This window comes from Taeniopygia guttata, chromosome Z, assembly GCF_048771995.1.
Source record: "Taeniopygia guttata chromosome Z, bTaeGut7.mat, whole genome shotgun sequence".
Lineage (NCBI taxonomy): Eukaryota > Metazoa > Chordata > Aves > Passeriformes > Estrildidae > Taeniopygia > Taeniopygia guttata.
This window is the reverse complement of record NC_133063.1, coordinates 60,627,303-60,642,751: the sequence shown is the minus strand read 5'-3', so window position 1 is coordinate 60,642,751 and position 15,449 is coordinate 60,627,303. Positions and strand designations below refer to the sequence as shown.

The 15,449-nt window shown below is 41.9% G+C and overlaps 1 protein-coding gene across 3 annotated transcripts in view; it reads right to left on the bottom strand.

The window, feature by feature from the left end:
• The window catches only part of FRMD3 (FERM domain containing 3), a 122,543-nt gene extending 112,470 nt beyond the window's left edge, over window positions 1-10,073 (bottom strand). For 2 of the 3 annotated variants that reach the window (XM_002191069.7, XM_030257987.4), the window contains exon 1: window positions 9,757-10,073. In XM_002191069.7, coding sequence (XP_002191105.3) covers window positions 9,757-9,855 — 99 coding nt within the window. In that variant the 5' untranslated portion in view covers window positions 9,856-10,073. Of the gene's footprint in view, window positions 1-4,729; window positions 4,873-5,543; window positions 9,131-9,756 lie in introns of those variants that run through there. The other variant, XM_072921787.1, reaches the window with a different exon arrangement.
• Window positions 10,074-15,449: the final 5,376 nt, after the last annotated feature.

The following is a 15,449-nucleotide window of genomic DNA, read 5'->3' as shown; positions in this document are numbered from 1 at the left end:
GAACTCATCCCTTGACACCTGAAAGCAAATGTGGAACAAGGAGGGGAACATATTAGATTAGTAAAAATTACCTCAGTGGTCGTGATTGTAGATTTAACAGCTATGTGTTCTTTCACTGGAAAAAATTTCTACATAACAGAATGAAACAAAAGTACAGATGCAAATGCTGGTAAGATGTAACCAATACTGTTATCTTTGCATTTTACCACATAATGACCAAAATCTCTGCACAACAGAAGTCTTGTTCTCTTCCTCATGAGCACAAAGAAGACACAAGGGTCTCTCCATTTATTCAAGTTCATTTCTGCCTCTGTCTCCTCTGTGGACACTGGCCTTCAGCAGTGTGATTTTCCACATGCCCACATATACCAGCATCCCACTACTGGAATTTCAGTATGCCACTACAGCAGCACTTTTCCATGGTTAAGTTAATACTGAGGCCAGCTGCAATAATTACTTCATGAGGTCTCATCATCAGAATATGAATGAAGAATTTTATGTTTTGTATTTCCATTGTTTTCACTGAAATTACACCATAAATTCTTCTGGGCAAGATACAAGCCTCTGATTCTCAAGCAGGTAAAAGGATGAAAATTGCTACTTCTTTGGTGGATACAATGCACACACAAAAAATAACCAGAACTCTCCTGAACATACTGTCCTGTAACTGTGTTGATTGGTAATTTTCCATTTTGATGTGCCACTCTTCTTGCTTTAATCCCATGATCCAGAAGCATGGTTTGGTTTGGGGACTGGTGCTTCTCTATTCTTCTCAACTCTTCTCTATTCTGGTGGCTGTTAAGTATGAATTGAGAGACGATATGAGAAAACACCAGAAATCCTGGAAATGTGACTGGATTCTCCAGTCAAAACAGAAAACCTCCCTGGATATGTATCTAGCAACTGGCAGGGACACATCGAGCTGCTGGAGTGATTTTACCTGAATGGCTGAATCTGCACACTTAATCACTCACAGCGCTGTCTGTAAAAGCTTCTGCTGTTTCCTTCCCTTTCCAAGGATGGAGCTAAAGAAAACTCACAAAGAGCAGGAGCAAGCAGAGTCAATGTGTGTGGTGCACTCCACTGACTGGCACACTGAATGCCTCAAGATAAATTCATGAAGTCACTAAAGTTCAGGCTGGCACAGCACAACTTCAGAGTTTAACTATACCCCAACTGTCCTGTCTAATGCAAGAGCAAGTATCATCCTCTGACTGTGCAGTATTTTGTAATCCCATTTTGTTTTATCTTTCTATTATGTGAAAAAATGTGAAAAGTGGGCATACAGACTGATGGCATGAAAAAGGTTTTACACGGTGGTGTCAGAAGTACCGAAGTTATCTTTGCAACATTGCCCTTTCGTAGCAAGTTTAAATATTAGAACATCAGGGAAAAAATGGTCAGATGGAAATCATCTTGGTTTGTGTTTTTTAAAGTACAGTTCTAATCCAAAGGGAGTTGCTATGGGGAAAACAGTGCTGTGAGATAATAAATTTGAAAGGAGCAAAATTCGTCTTCAATACAAATTGTTTAGTTTTTCCTGAGGTTCAAGCAAACAAGGGAAAAATAACAGTATTTTTAATGAAGGTGTTGACTCATTTAACATGTTTCCCCAAGGGAGCATTTTAAGAGCAATGATTTTGCAGGCACTTAATACTTATGTATCTTACTGCTTTCAACTATTGCAGAGGTTATTTCCATTTGTGAACACTAATGCTGAAAAAGAGCTTAATACCTTACCACCCTTTACCTTTTCATTTCTGACCGTGAACAGCCTTGAGAAATTTTATCTTTTCTAACCATATACAAATTAGTATGATATATTTCCTATCAAGTTTCCAGAGGGGAAATTTTTCCTCTAAATATAACGCTACTAGATCATCAGTGTTTAGTCTTAAGTAACTCCCATAAGCAGCAACCACAAATCTGATGATTACTGTTCACACTTGGCTTACAACTGCCATAAAACAGCACTTAACTTGAAACGGCAAGCACACTGAAGTGGCAAGAGCTGATTATCAATACACCTCCACCAAAAGCATGTTAGACCCTGAAAAGAGGAAAACAGAAACTCTTTTAGGAATTGAATGCCTGTAGCTGGAAAAGATAACATAAACTGACAGTAGAGGAGTGAAGAAAGAGAAGTGTGATGTTGCTATTATTTTTGTTGTTGTTATCATTATCATTTTTTCATGCTAGAAAGATTTAATATTAATTTATTTACTGCTGAATTATTAATACTGTGTTTTCTCTATCAGACTAGGAATTAAAAACACAGTGAAAAGAAAGAACAAAAATGTGACTTGTAAGGTCTAGAATGGGTATGTGAGAAAACAAGGCTAGGGAGAAAAATGAGCAGTATTTAAGCAATCAAAAATGAAGGAACAGACAAGAAGCCTCAGCTAAAGGAAGAACTATAAGGAGATATATTCCATATGCAGCAGAGAAAGGCACAGCCAAAGTCTTATGCTGACAGCTTGACTTTAACAGGAAAAGGAGAGAAGGATTATCTGGACATTATGAACATTGCCAACAGGCTGACATTATCCACACCAGGGAATGGAGGAGAAGTGCAAAAAGAGAGAGAGAACAACAAGAAGATGAAGAGAACCATTTCAGTATGTTTGATTTAATCAGACAAAATAACCAGAAGAACAAGAACCTGTGCTACAGAAAACAAGTATTTTATCACAGAGATAATTACTTTCCAGTCTTCCAACCCTGCTTTTTTGAGGAGGAAGAGAAAAATCAGCTGCAATTTTTCCCATTCTTTAACCTAAGTGTTTAGAACTTGAGTTTTTAATATATTATCTGTTACAGGGGACCAGCAAAAACCATTTAGACTCTCTATTTCACCTTCCCATAGGAAAGACATTAATCTCTTCTTTTCTTAAAGCCCAAAGATCAGGAGCAGTGATACACACTATTAAATAATTTAACCTCTACAGGAAATTTAATCTAGGAAAATAAAGCCAAAACATGAAAATACATTACTTCCTTACAAATTAATTGTTTTGGACAGTTGATTCTGCCATACTATTTCTTCCTGGCTGCCTCCTCTATTCAATCTGTATCAGTGCACTGAAGATGTTTATACAGATGAGGGTGTCTCAAGGTACAAGAAAACTTTGTGGTGAGGTGCAAAAAGCCCTTTCAAGACCAAAAAGTGCATGAAGTTCCTGCAAAGCATTCTGTATCTCACAGGAGCCACTTTCCTACGGCACAGGATCAAAATTATGATTTACAGTCACAGATATAAGCAGTGCTGCATTGTGCTATCAATTTTCCAGTTGCTTTTTATTATTACTTCAGATTCACTTCTAGTGTTCAGCTAGTGTCCAAATATGCCTGACCATAACAAATGTAAACATTTTTATGCAAAGCTGAAAGAAAAATGAAAAGAGGAGAAAAGTGAAAAGATGATATTTACATTTTTAACCAGCAACTCTCCTTTTAGCTTGTGTCTTTGATATAGACAACCACGTATAACGATACCTGTATTTTTAATAACTTTTTGGTTTTAGGGTTCAGCAGTGAACCCACCAATATATTAAGTTACTTATCATCTACATTGTTTCTTTTCATTGAAACACACCTTCATCTTCAACCATGGATTGGGTAAGTCTTTAAGCATGTATGTTTTTATTTAATAGCAATCAAAATATGAATTGCAATGTCAATCACAACACAAAGGAAACAGGCAGTTAAAAATTAAAGGCAAGATCATGGTCCTTAGGACAGAGAATTTTTAGATTTTGATCATTAATCAGACAGCATGAGAGTGTGGGAAAAAAACTAATTCATCATTAATAAGCTTTAGCCAACAGTTAAGCTGTTCACCTGCAATTTAGTATGTGTTGGATAAAATCCTGTATAAACCAACTTTGTGAGTATTTTCACTTTAAAAAATAGCAAGAGAGAACGACAGAGTTTATGAATTGTTAGCAGTATGACAGTATTACACCTAGGTATGCACCTGTTCTTTATCAGAGACAAAGAAACTAATATTTAAGCAAGTACCAAGTTTCAGGAACACATATCAAAATCCATCAAGAGAATTAATTTCTTAATTTTTAATGAAAACTGCCAGCACCCTAGAAATCTTCTAGCACCACGCACTATTCCTGCTTCCTTTTCAGCCTTGGAAGGAGCTAAGAGCATATCTTTAAGAATTATTAATGTGTAAAAAAAAATCAAAAAACAAATTCCAAGAAACAAACAGAATATAAATACATAACATCAACTTTAATCAAACACATGCAATTACAACAGAGATAGTTTTAAGTCATAGGCCTAGCTTAATTAGAGAGTATTCCCATGTACAACTCTCACCAAGAATACCTCCTATAACTGTACAATTAGTGGCTCAAGCATGAAGTCAGGAATACAAGCCCTAGTGAGCAGTTTCTAAAATGTGTCAACAGAACATAGAACATAATTCTTCCTAACCTGCATCTCCTTCCTTATCTCATCTTACTATTTTGAAGCACTGTAGTATCAATCCAGCAGCTTAAGGCGCTTGCTGGTTACGCTTCTGACATCGCTTACAGGATAAATATAAATTCACTAAATCTCCTGCCTTCTGCCTACATAATCCCTTAACCTCTCCCTTTCCACAGCTATGACTCGCTGCCTTTTTTTTCATCTCATTATTTTTATTCTGCCTTCCTTTTGCATGCTTCCTTCCCTTTCCCGCCTTTTTTTTTTTACTCATTGACATTCAGCATACCTTCACAGTGAGACTTGTGGTCACTGCTCTTTTACTTCATAGCCTGCTTCAGCATGTTGCTTTGGTTTTTACATTTTATTGAGGGATGGGAATTTTAAATAGTGTTCTCTGGTTAGCAGATTTCTATTAAATTTAGCATTTGCCTGTAAGACACAGACCAAGCAGATAATATTAATCAAGTAGACAACTTTTCAGTGATCAATGAGCTACAAAAAGAACCAGACAGAACAGTGTATGTCGCATTTAAAAGAAAATTAGAAAAAAAAAAGAATCAAGCAAATAAACTATTAGCCGAAGTACAGGCAGCAGTATTCAAACTGCACAGAAGCTGCTCCCAAAATTAGATTAGCAAAGCACAAGACCATTCTACACTACTGAACTATTAGCAGCAGAAAGAAGTGAGCTTTCTCATATCACCTTCATTCTAAATTCTGCAAAAAATTTAAAAGGTCTAAGTACAGACCATGACTAAATCAAAGCTTTATTCTGCTATATTTTCTTCCTGATTCCTCAACCAGTTTTTAAAAATAACATCTTCTCCTTGTTCAAAATCTGGACACACATAGAATTTTTTTTTTTTCTTTTAAGCAACAATCAAATAACTATTTAGATCCAATTAAAAACCAGTATTGTAGCCAAATTATATTTTTGGGAATATCAAAACAGATTTTTGTTCAGGAAAGCTCATTCAAAGCAAAACCTGTGTCATTAAAAAGGCCCCATTACAACAGAATTTTACACAGGGATTGAGGCACAAGAAGACCTAGTCATGCATTATTTCTACAGATAAACACAAACAGAGCAAAGTTCATACCACTTTCAACAATAAGCTCCAAATGAGAGGAAAAGCTTCCATCATGCCAAACTTATTTCCAGTTGTACACATCTGGACCTGAACATCTCAAGGAGTAAAGCAAAACTTGAATTAAGGAGTGAGCAAGTGGCACAGTTTAAACCAAGGCTTAGTCTAGGCTATTGTTACTAAAAGGCTAAATTGCTACATTAAGATATTGCCCGAAGTCTGCAAAACTGGAAGGTTTTACCCATCATGTCATTGAGTCAGAAGAGAAGTATCTCATTAATACCTCCAGAAAGGAGGTCTTCTTGCTGCTCCAGACTGATTTCCAATAGTTTTGAAGACCTACTTCCACCACTGCCCTCTTTCAAACCTTGGTTCTGTGCTTTATCAGGCAGGCTGCACAAGCAGGTCACCTCTTTCTCTTGCAAATGGAAACAGACAGTGTCCACTGGCCCTTCAGGCTGTTTTTCATAACCTCTTAATTTCAGCTGTGCTGCAGCAGCTTCACCCAACTGCTGGTATAAAACTGTCTGAACTACAGGTCACAAATAAAAATCATGGGAAAATAAACATCACCATAAGAATTAGTTAGGTTTCCCTCAGGACCCAGCCCATTCTTGTGTCTGTCACCATTTCACCTATTTTGCAGTCGCAAAGTCTTTCAGATGAGGAGGACAACGCACTGAATCTTGACCCTTGAGCTGCAAGCCTAGCCTTGAGCAACTTGGTGACCTACATGGCAGCTGCACAAGTCGATAACTAGTTGGCTGGAGTCTAAAAATGCATGATTCACTTCTGATTCTCCCTACACTGCACCATATGCTGTCACTAGACAAATTGCTAAAAAAATGTAATTTCCAAAAGCAGACTTTATTAGCTTGGTGACTTGATGAAACACTACTTTGAAAGAACTTCAATAATAAAAAGAAACATGTATTTTCTTTTCCTACCTAAACACTGAAATTTACAGAAGGAAAAAAATACACACATGTGCATATGCAGTATATATGCATATACTTTTAAGTATATCTGCTGCTGCTTATTTTTCCTAAAACTTCCACTGTTTTAGATGAGTAACACAATTCTGGTTGCATATTTTTTAGGGCCAAAGATCTACAATGCATCTGAAAATTAGAATACAACTCTGCCCAGAAGTTGTACCAGGTTTCTGTGATACTAAGCTATGTATACAAGCCAACTGCTGGAAAGATATACTTGAAAAAGTAGTGCTTGGTAAAACTTGGTTTGCCAAACTGTATCAAATCGTATCTACATATCTCACAGTCCAACTAGCTACACATCTCCCTTCCCTTTTCCCTGAAAATGCACAGCAAGAATTTCAGCTGTCACATTCCTTACTGTATCCTGTGTCCCTAGGAGACTCTGATGGCATTTCTCAGTGTTGTAGAATTAGGATTTCTTATCCTCTTAATGACCAAAACACAGCTGTCCAACATGTTCCAGCCAGCACAACCCTGGCATCTCCACTGTTAACCCAGCAGCACATCATCTAGGCTATTTTGTCCTAGTGAACATGCATCAATATGCACATATAGATCCAACAGGCAAGTGGGAGTTTCCTTCATTAAGAAAAAAAAAAAAAATTAGTATTGCTAAAGCTCCAAGCAAGTTTTGTCCACATTATGAAGTTCAAATACAGTCTGACAAAGAGATTAAAGACAAAAAATTGAGTGGTTTAGGATTCATTAATTCATTCTAATTTCTAAAAAGCTATGCACACACAGGAGGATAAAGCAATAACCTGAGCTATTCGCACATTTTAAATGTTTTTGTCAGCATGCAGACTCAGGAAAACAAGTTCTAAATGAGATTATAATAGATCTTCAGAATTATCCTTAGAACTCTAACAGTTAAAATATTTTCAACAGTGAGTTTTCTGCCTGCAGAATGAGCCACAACAATGCAATACCATACAACTGGTTCTGAGCTCATTGCTTCACCGTGCCTAATATAACAGCTAAAGTGTTAAAGTAACTCTTTTTTCCTACCCTGTAGGCATTGAAGGGAATACTCAGCACATGTAAGTCTGTTGAATACTTCAGGCCCAAAGAGTTGTCATAACAATCTCAGAATCTGACCTTAAATTTATGATTGTTTAAAAAGACTAATTTTTAAAGTGCCAAATAAATTATCCAAAGCTTGCATTAAACTTCAAGAAAAGACTCTGAAGGCCATGCTGCTCCTTACTCAATAGAGCTTATAACCATGCTCTTCATTAATAAAAGCACTAGTATGATACATATACAAAATGTTTTCAGTAATTTCCTTTATTTCCAGGTTACATGTCGTTCGAAAGGAGCTAGTATGCAACCATGGACTGGGAGAGGAGTGTGTGTAGAGCAGCCCTGCAAAAGGGATCTGGGGGTGCTGGTCGGCAGCAGCTCAGGCTGAGCCAGCAGTGTGTGCCCAGGCAGCCAGGAGGGCAAACCCCATCCCGGGGAGCATCAGACACAGCATCACCAGCGGGATTGGGATCATCCTGCTGGATTCAGCCCTGCTGCAGCCTCACCCTGAGTCCTGTGTGCAGTGCTTGGCCCCACAGTCTGAGAAGGGTGGGAAGGTCCTGGAATGGTCCAGAGGAGGACAACAGAGCTGGTGGAAGGCCTGGAAGGCACATCCTGTGAGGAGAGGCTGAGGGCTCTGGGTTTGTCTGGTTTGGAGAGAAGGAGGCTCAGGGGTGACCTCATTGCTCTGTACAGCTCCCTGAGGAGGAGAGAGGGAGCTCCCTACCTAGGGAGGGAGTGCTGGTCTGTTCCTGGCATCCAGCAACATGGAATGGGAATGGCTCAAAGCTGCATCAGGGAAGGTTCAGACTGGACATCAGGAAATGTTCCTTTACCAAGAGGATGGTCAAACACTAGAACAGGCTTCATGAAATTGATGCCTCAAACCTGCCCGTGCCTTAAAAAGAGATACTTGGACAATGCTGTCAGTAACAGGCTTTATGTTCTGGTCAGCCCTGGAGCAGTCAGGCAGTTGGACTAGGTGATTGTTTTACGTCCCTTTAAATTGGAACCATCTTTCTGTATTCTGGTGTTAAATAGTTCTGTTGGAACTAAAAAAAACCATCTCATAGTCCCAGAAAAAATGGAACTTGCATTTCATGGCACTTGGAGATTTTCAGCCGTAATGGTCTTAGTATAAGATTACCAACTCAATTTAAAACTATAGTTCTTTCTGTCAGAGAGACAGAAGTATCAACTGTGAGTGACAAACAACTTCCTAAAAGACCACTCACATCTTCTGATCTGGATGCCAAGTTCATCTTTGTTATTCTGTGAACACTCTGGAAATTTCAGAAGGTAACTTGATTATAATGCTTGCAGTTAAATCTGTAAGAATCTGTAAGTCTTCCATAGTGTAACCAGAGTTACAGGTCCTGCTAGAACACCTGAAATACCCCTGCTTTCACACACTACAAACATTGCTGTTCCACCACAAAATCACAGACTCCTCAGTGTTCGCATCTTTATTCTTATTACTTGAAGGAATAAAAAGAGGGACTAAGTAATTAGGAAGAGGAACTACGGCGAAGTTGATTTTTGGTTTTTGGGTTTTTGGTTTGGTTTTTTTTTTTCCCCAACCGCACAGCAGCTACTATCACTGAAAAGCCTGCTCCAAGTTATTTTTTGTCTTATATGAAGAGGAAGAGGGGCAGAGCTTCATTTTGAACTCTGCCCGCTATCTCGGTAACGGCGGTTCCCGACACCGCACGCCGCGGGCCTTGTTTCCAAGGCAGGGTTTCCCGGTATCGGAGAGCGAGTATCCCGCACACCGCCTCCGCAGCCTGCCGTGCCGGCCGGGGCGCCCCGTTACCGCCTCGCGGGACGGGGAAGTCGCCGCCGGGATTTCCCTCCTCGCCCGGGCCATCGCAGCCCAGAGCGCCCCTCTCGCCAACGGGGACGCTGTGCCGGGAGTGCCGGAGCCCGACGGATCCCGCGGCTCGGGCGGCGGCCGGGCGGGCTCCACGCCGTGCAGTGCAGCGCCGTGGCGCAGCGCCGGGCGGCGGCGGAGCAGCCGCGGCTGCCGCGCCGCTGGTGCGCGGAGCCCCCGCCGAGAACGGGGAGCGGAGCTCCCGCCGCAGCCGAGCCGAGCCGAGCCGAGCCGAGTCGCCGCCCGGGCCCAGCGAGCCGCCGCCCGCACCCGGCACCCAGAGCCACCGCCCCTCGAGCCGCCCCGCCGCCGCCGCCCCTTTCCGCGCCGGCACCTGGATGTGGCAGGAGATCTCGGAGTCGTCCAGCAGCCGCACGGTGCATTTCATTTCCGCGCTCAGCGACCTGATGCTGGAGCTCCGGAACCGGATCATCCCGGCAGCCCGCCCGCCGCTGCCGCCCCGCAGGTAGCCGCAGGGGGCCAGCCTGCAGAGGCGCCCGGCCGACCACGGCACGGCACGGCGCGGCACGGCGCTGCACAGCGCTGCACGGTGCTGCACGGTGCTGCACGGCGCGGAGAGGCGCGGCGGCAGCGCCACCCCTCAGCCCCGCGGCGCCCCGCCGCCGCCAGCCATCCGCCCGCCCGCCGCGGCTCGGGCCGCCGCTGCGTCAGGATGCGCTCCGCTGGCCGGCCTCAGCATCCTCCTGCGCCCGCCCCCGGCACGGCACGGCACGGCACGGCCCGCGGGGGGCACCTCTCCACCCTCACCTGCTCCTCCCGCTTCTCCGCCCCACCGGTCCTGGCTGGGCTCCCTGCGCGGCTCCGTTTCGTCGGGCTGCTAGTGCCCAGAGGGAAATGGTCAGCGCGATTGTTTGTCTTCGCCGCCACAGGCGTGCCTCGCCTGGTTTTGAGTGCACCTGAGCCACTGGTACTCGCGTGGGAATGCCCGATGCCCCGCAAACGGGGGACATCCCCCAGGCTGCCGGCGGGGTGTGGAGTCCCCACGCTGGCTGGCCACCCGTGTCTCCGGCGTATCCCAACACAGCCGGAGGCAGGAGAAGCCTGTGGAATACATGTACAGAGTCACAAAGAAACCTCACCGAAGATGAATGTACCCTAATGAAACAGAAGAAAACAGAATGCAACTTACTATAAGAGTGCAAGCCTTGGAAACTTGTTTCCTCAGGGAAAATAAAATGACCTATTAAGGAGCAGCAGTCATAACCCATTTGTTGTCTAAGTGGGAAAGAAAATAAAACATCCAGTGGTTTCCTTATTATGCTCTCCATCAAAAAAAGGGTGTACACATTTGTGTAAAACCCTGCTGGCAGAAAGCAAACACCAAACTTAACCAGCCTTGAAACAGGGATCAGCACTGTGTTAAAAAATTAGCACTTTCCTTTGAAATATGAAATGAAAAACATCCAGGGCAAAATGTGACATGACTGGAAGTTTATAAATATAAAGGAAGCACTGACAGTCATACAGAAGATGCATTTCAGTTATTATTGCCTAGTTGTCTGTGATTACCTCTAAATATCCATATTTTGAAAATAGCTCTGAGTGAATGTGTTGTTCTTTAGATAACCCTGTGTAAAAGCCTAAGTGCTGCTACTCCTGTACTCCTGCTGCTACTCCCTCGGCTTTCTGCTGGACTGCTAACAGCAGGAAATACAGGCGACCACAAACAAATGTGAAATATATAATGCTTACTAATAAATATGCATCCACTAATAAATATGCAGAGCCCTTTAATGTAGAACATAAAAGAAAAGCTATAATTATATGCTTCTCAAAAATGATAAATGCTTCCAATTGCATAGTGAACAGTGAAGCAAACCAGTGAGTATTTAAAATAGATTATTCACCTCAGCATCCACAGTCAGCCCACAAGTTATGGAAGAAGGTCCCTATCAGCTGAGACACCAGAAGTGGACACCCACTCATTAATAATAAAATAACACTTTATGTCTTATAGTACTGCAACATGGGAACTCAACACATGCAGATTGACTCTCAGGTGATTTTCACAGATTTTCCTGCTTCTGACAAAGAAGGAATCCTCCTTCTAAGCCAAGTATTTTAGCTTTCCTTCAGTCTCTCCAGCACATTTTTCTGCACTCAAAAAGAGAATTACAAGCGGGAGCTGAGCCAATGATGAAGATTTAGTGAGCAGATCATAGTCTACCACTGTCTAAGGGGATTTTGCTTTACCTTCAGGACTACATGGAGAGGGACGAGCTTTCCAGGAGGTCTCAGAGTTACAGCAACAGCGATGACTACAACATAAAATTTGCATCCCCAAACAAGTGTGAGCACAGCAAGTGTGAACTAGTGTATATTAACAGCAGCACAGGCAGCTGCCTGAGCACAGAGCTCAGCAGAATTTTACTTGCCTGTTGTAAAAACGGATCACTCTTATCTTTTTGGTCACTTTATTTGCCTCTTTAATACCTCATAACATGTTGACCTGAGGTGCCCGAGAACTCTGTGAGACATCTTGTCAGTGTCGGGGCAGGACAGGAATGAAGAGACTCTGACTCAGAAAGCTGTAATACTAAAACTCTGATTTATTCAAAATACACTGCTCTTTTATACAGAGCTTCGCAAGGACCAAATCCATTGGTCCTGAAGTGAAAACAAGCCACAGCATTGGTGCAGAGTGCTTGATGCACAGTGATAGAACTCAACTATAAACAATGTGAAAAACAAGAGAGATAAAGAATTATTTACATTCTCTCCAGCTCTTTCCCAGGCGTCTGCTTGGCTAGAAACTCTCCGTTTCTTTCTTTAACTGAATCTGAGTCCCACAACATGTAACCCATTTCTGTGTTTCAGCTACCTCAGCAATAGTTTTTAATGCAGAGAATATGGCAGCCATCTAACAGGAAGACACCAGATAAATGAAACAATCAAAACCAAATACTCCACCCAAAGAGAAAAAACAACCAAAAAAACCCTACCAAGCAATGAAAGGTTTTTTTGGTTGAAAATCAAACACTGCCCAGTTGCAGCTTTACAAAGTAAATCCATCAGATGACTTTTGCATCACAGATTAGTACTACCATCTCTTCCTTATTCAAAAAGAATTCTAGGCTTTTTTTTTCCCCCTTCCAAATATAAGACTCTTAAAGTTCCCTTAGTATCATAAATTACACAGAAAAACCCCACAAATTTACCTCAACACATATTACAATGCACCCTTTTTTGCCAGATCTTGGAGGCCAAACAGTCCTTATGTAGCTACCATTTGGAAATTCCTCCTGAAAAGTCAGGTACCTGAGGAACTGACATTTAAAATAGTATGGCAAACATAGGAAAACACAAAGCAACACAGATAAATTTAATTCAGTTACCAGAAAATGCTGAGCTGATGGAGTATATAAAAAATATGCAGGTTGAACTTGCAGAATATGCTTCTGACTCAGGGGAAGGTTATCAGCTACTGCTCTTGCTGCCAAGACCACATCACATTATTGAGGGGTTTATTAAAGCACTCACCTGGCTTTGTACTGCAGATGCTGGAAGTTCTGATGGGAGATCTCAATACCAGCTGCAAGAACTGATTGGTGGTGGGCAGACACATGCTTGAAATGCATTTTAGATTCATCAGTCTCAGAACCACTCAGTGCAATAGCCACATTCCCATTCTTTATTCATCTAATCGGTTACTGAATGACTTTGCTTTGGGATGAGAGCATGTGGATGGCCTAAAGGACAGTAGCCTACTTACCTAGGAACTGCTGCCAGAAACAAAGGTATATTTAGGGACAGCAGGGAGCACTAATGAGCTTGAGTAGCACTTTGATATCTGGATGATTCTGTCCAGAGTCAAATTGCAGAATGTAATTGTCAAGGATTTTCCCTTCAGTGGCTGATAATAACAGCAGCTTTAGGTCTTTCAATTAATAATAATTTAACCAAATATGTAGACATTTGATTTGGATTTGTTTGGGTTTTTTCCAAATACTTGAAGAGTAATCGATAAATACAACTGCTATGGCTGTAAATGCTGCCTGCTGTAGGTCCGACCTTGAGTTTCAGCATGGGGAGGCCAAACACACAAATCACTGTCCCCAGAGGGGTCCTTCCCCAGGGCCCACATCTCCCCATTGACTCAGCCATGGGTCCCCCACAGGGCTCTCACAGTCATTAGCAGGCCTAGCAATTAGCCATTGCTCAGAGATCATGGTGCCATAAGTAAAGGGTGACTTATTTGTGAAGTCTGTGACAGTTTATATTTTACTCAGTTCCCTTCTACAATAGTATTAGGAATTCCAACACTAAAATATTTCAGATGAAGACAGATGGTCAGGGCATTAGGCTTCTCCAGAACATATCCTAAAGACTGGGAGGTGAGGGTTGAGCTAGCAATTAATCAACAGTTCAGGGAGTAGGTTCCTGTAGTGAGGAAAGTGTGAGTTTTGCTGTCAAAGGCACAAAAGCACACACTGTATAATTGTAAAATATATCTAATAACTAAGCTGAAATTAGCAATGAGGTAATTGAAGAGTTGGGCATACCAGACGGCATGCAAAATATGAAAACAAGTAAGAGATTCCACACAAAAGGGATCTCTTTTGTTTCAATCGACTAGCTGTCTAAAAACATCACTTTAGATCAAAAAACAATTAAAAAAAACCAGGGAGTTTGCATCTTGAAATAAAAGGTTTCTTACATGTAAATATTATACCAATGACTTGAAAACTGTGTATAAAATATTATTGCATGTATCTAAAAATCCCTAAAAGTATTAGAATATACATAAATTAAAATAAAGATATATTTAAATAGCAAAACTGTTCACTGGTGGGAGAGTTGAGTCAGAAGGTGAAACCTGAATTCACATAGGGTTTCTACTTTCTTTTGCATTACAAAATCAGTACAAAATCATCACATATTTGTTGCATGAATGAGAAAGCAACAAGATACATAAAATGCTACATTATTTGACAGCAGTGTAAAAAGACTCAGGATTTTCATGCTTGTACTCTAAAGCTGTCAATCCCTAAAGTCCACTAAAAAAATGCAGGGCTATCAGTGATATATTTGCCCACAACTGCCCCAGTGAAAAAGAACTGGAGTGTTATTGAAATGTGCAGGGCTGTATTGCAACCTGCACAGCACTGATGGTCCTGTCAGCCTCCACGTTCTTTGGATGCACTTGTGTGGCCCAACCATGGCTTTCACGGGGAGAAGTGGTGAGTCAGAAGTAGGTATTTTCTTCCACTGCTTAAGTTTAGCAATCTCTACAAAGATTCAGAACGAAATACGGAAAACATTATACAGAACTAATTTTCAGTAGAGAACAACGGGTTGAATTTACTGTACAAACTTCTCAGCAAATTTCCTGCAGATATCCTCTGGAAGCTCAAACTCCAATCAGCATTTGTCTGAGTTAAACTGGATTGCACAATACCACACTTGAAATTTGCTAATGGGAGCAAACTTTACATTGATTTTAATCTACATAGTACAACTAAGAAAAAGGCAAATGTCAGCTTTTAGCCTTTGGTTTGAAGTGTACAAAGTCAGTGAGATGATTCTTGTGATTCACTGGGTCCTGGGACTTGCCAAGCTTTTCTTATCAATAGGATCAAAATGCTTCTTTGGTATACTGTCATGGTTTGACATGGAAAAAGAATTTTTCTCAGAAGGAAGAGGTCAATTTGGATATTGACCAATTGAAGGTGGACACGCCTCTGAGAACACAGAGGGGTTAAAAGCCGAATTCCCAGGAGAACTCGCCCTCTTGGGTTCCGGCAGCGGTCAGTGCAGGACTGTCCCCTGCCCAGCCATGGCTGGGTTGGGGAGGGAAAAGCCATGTGGCCTTCGGAGGTAGGCCCAAGGGTGGAGGGACTGGAACCGGGCTGGCTCCCTGCAGATGGAAGGGTGGAGAAATCTGGGATGTCTCCGTTCCCCCTCCCCAGAGTCTCTCTTGAGAGAGAGAGGGAGAGAAAGAGACAGCAGCGGTTTGTCAGCAGTTCACTGTGGGGAAGGAGAAGAGCGGGGGGGCTGCAAGGTGCC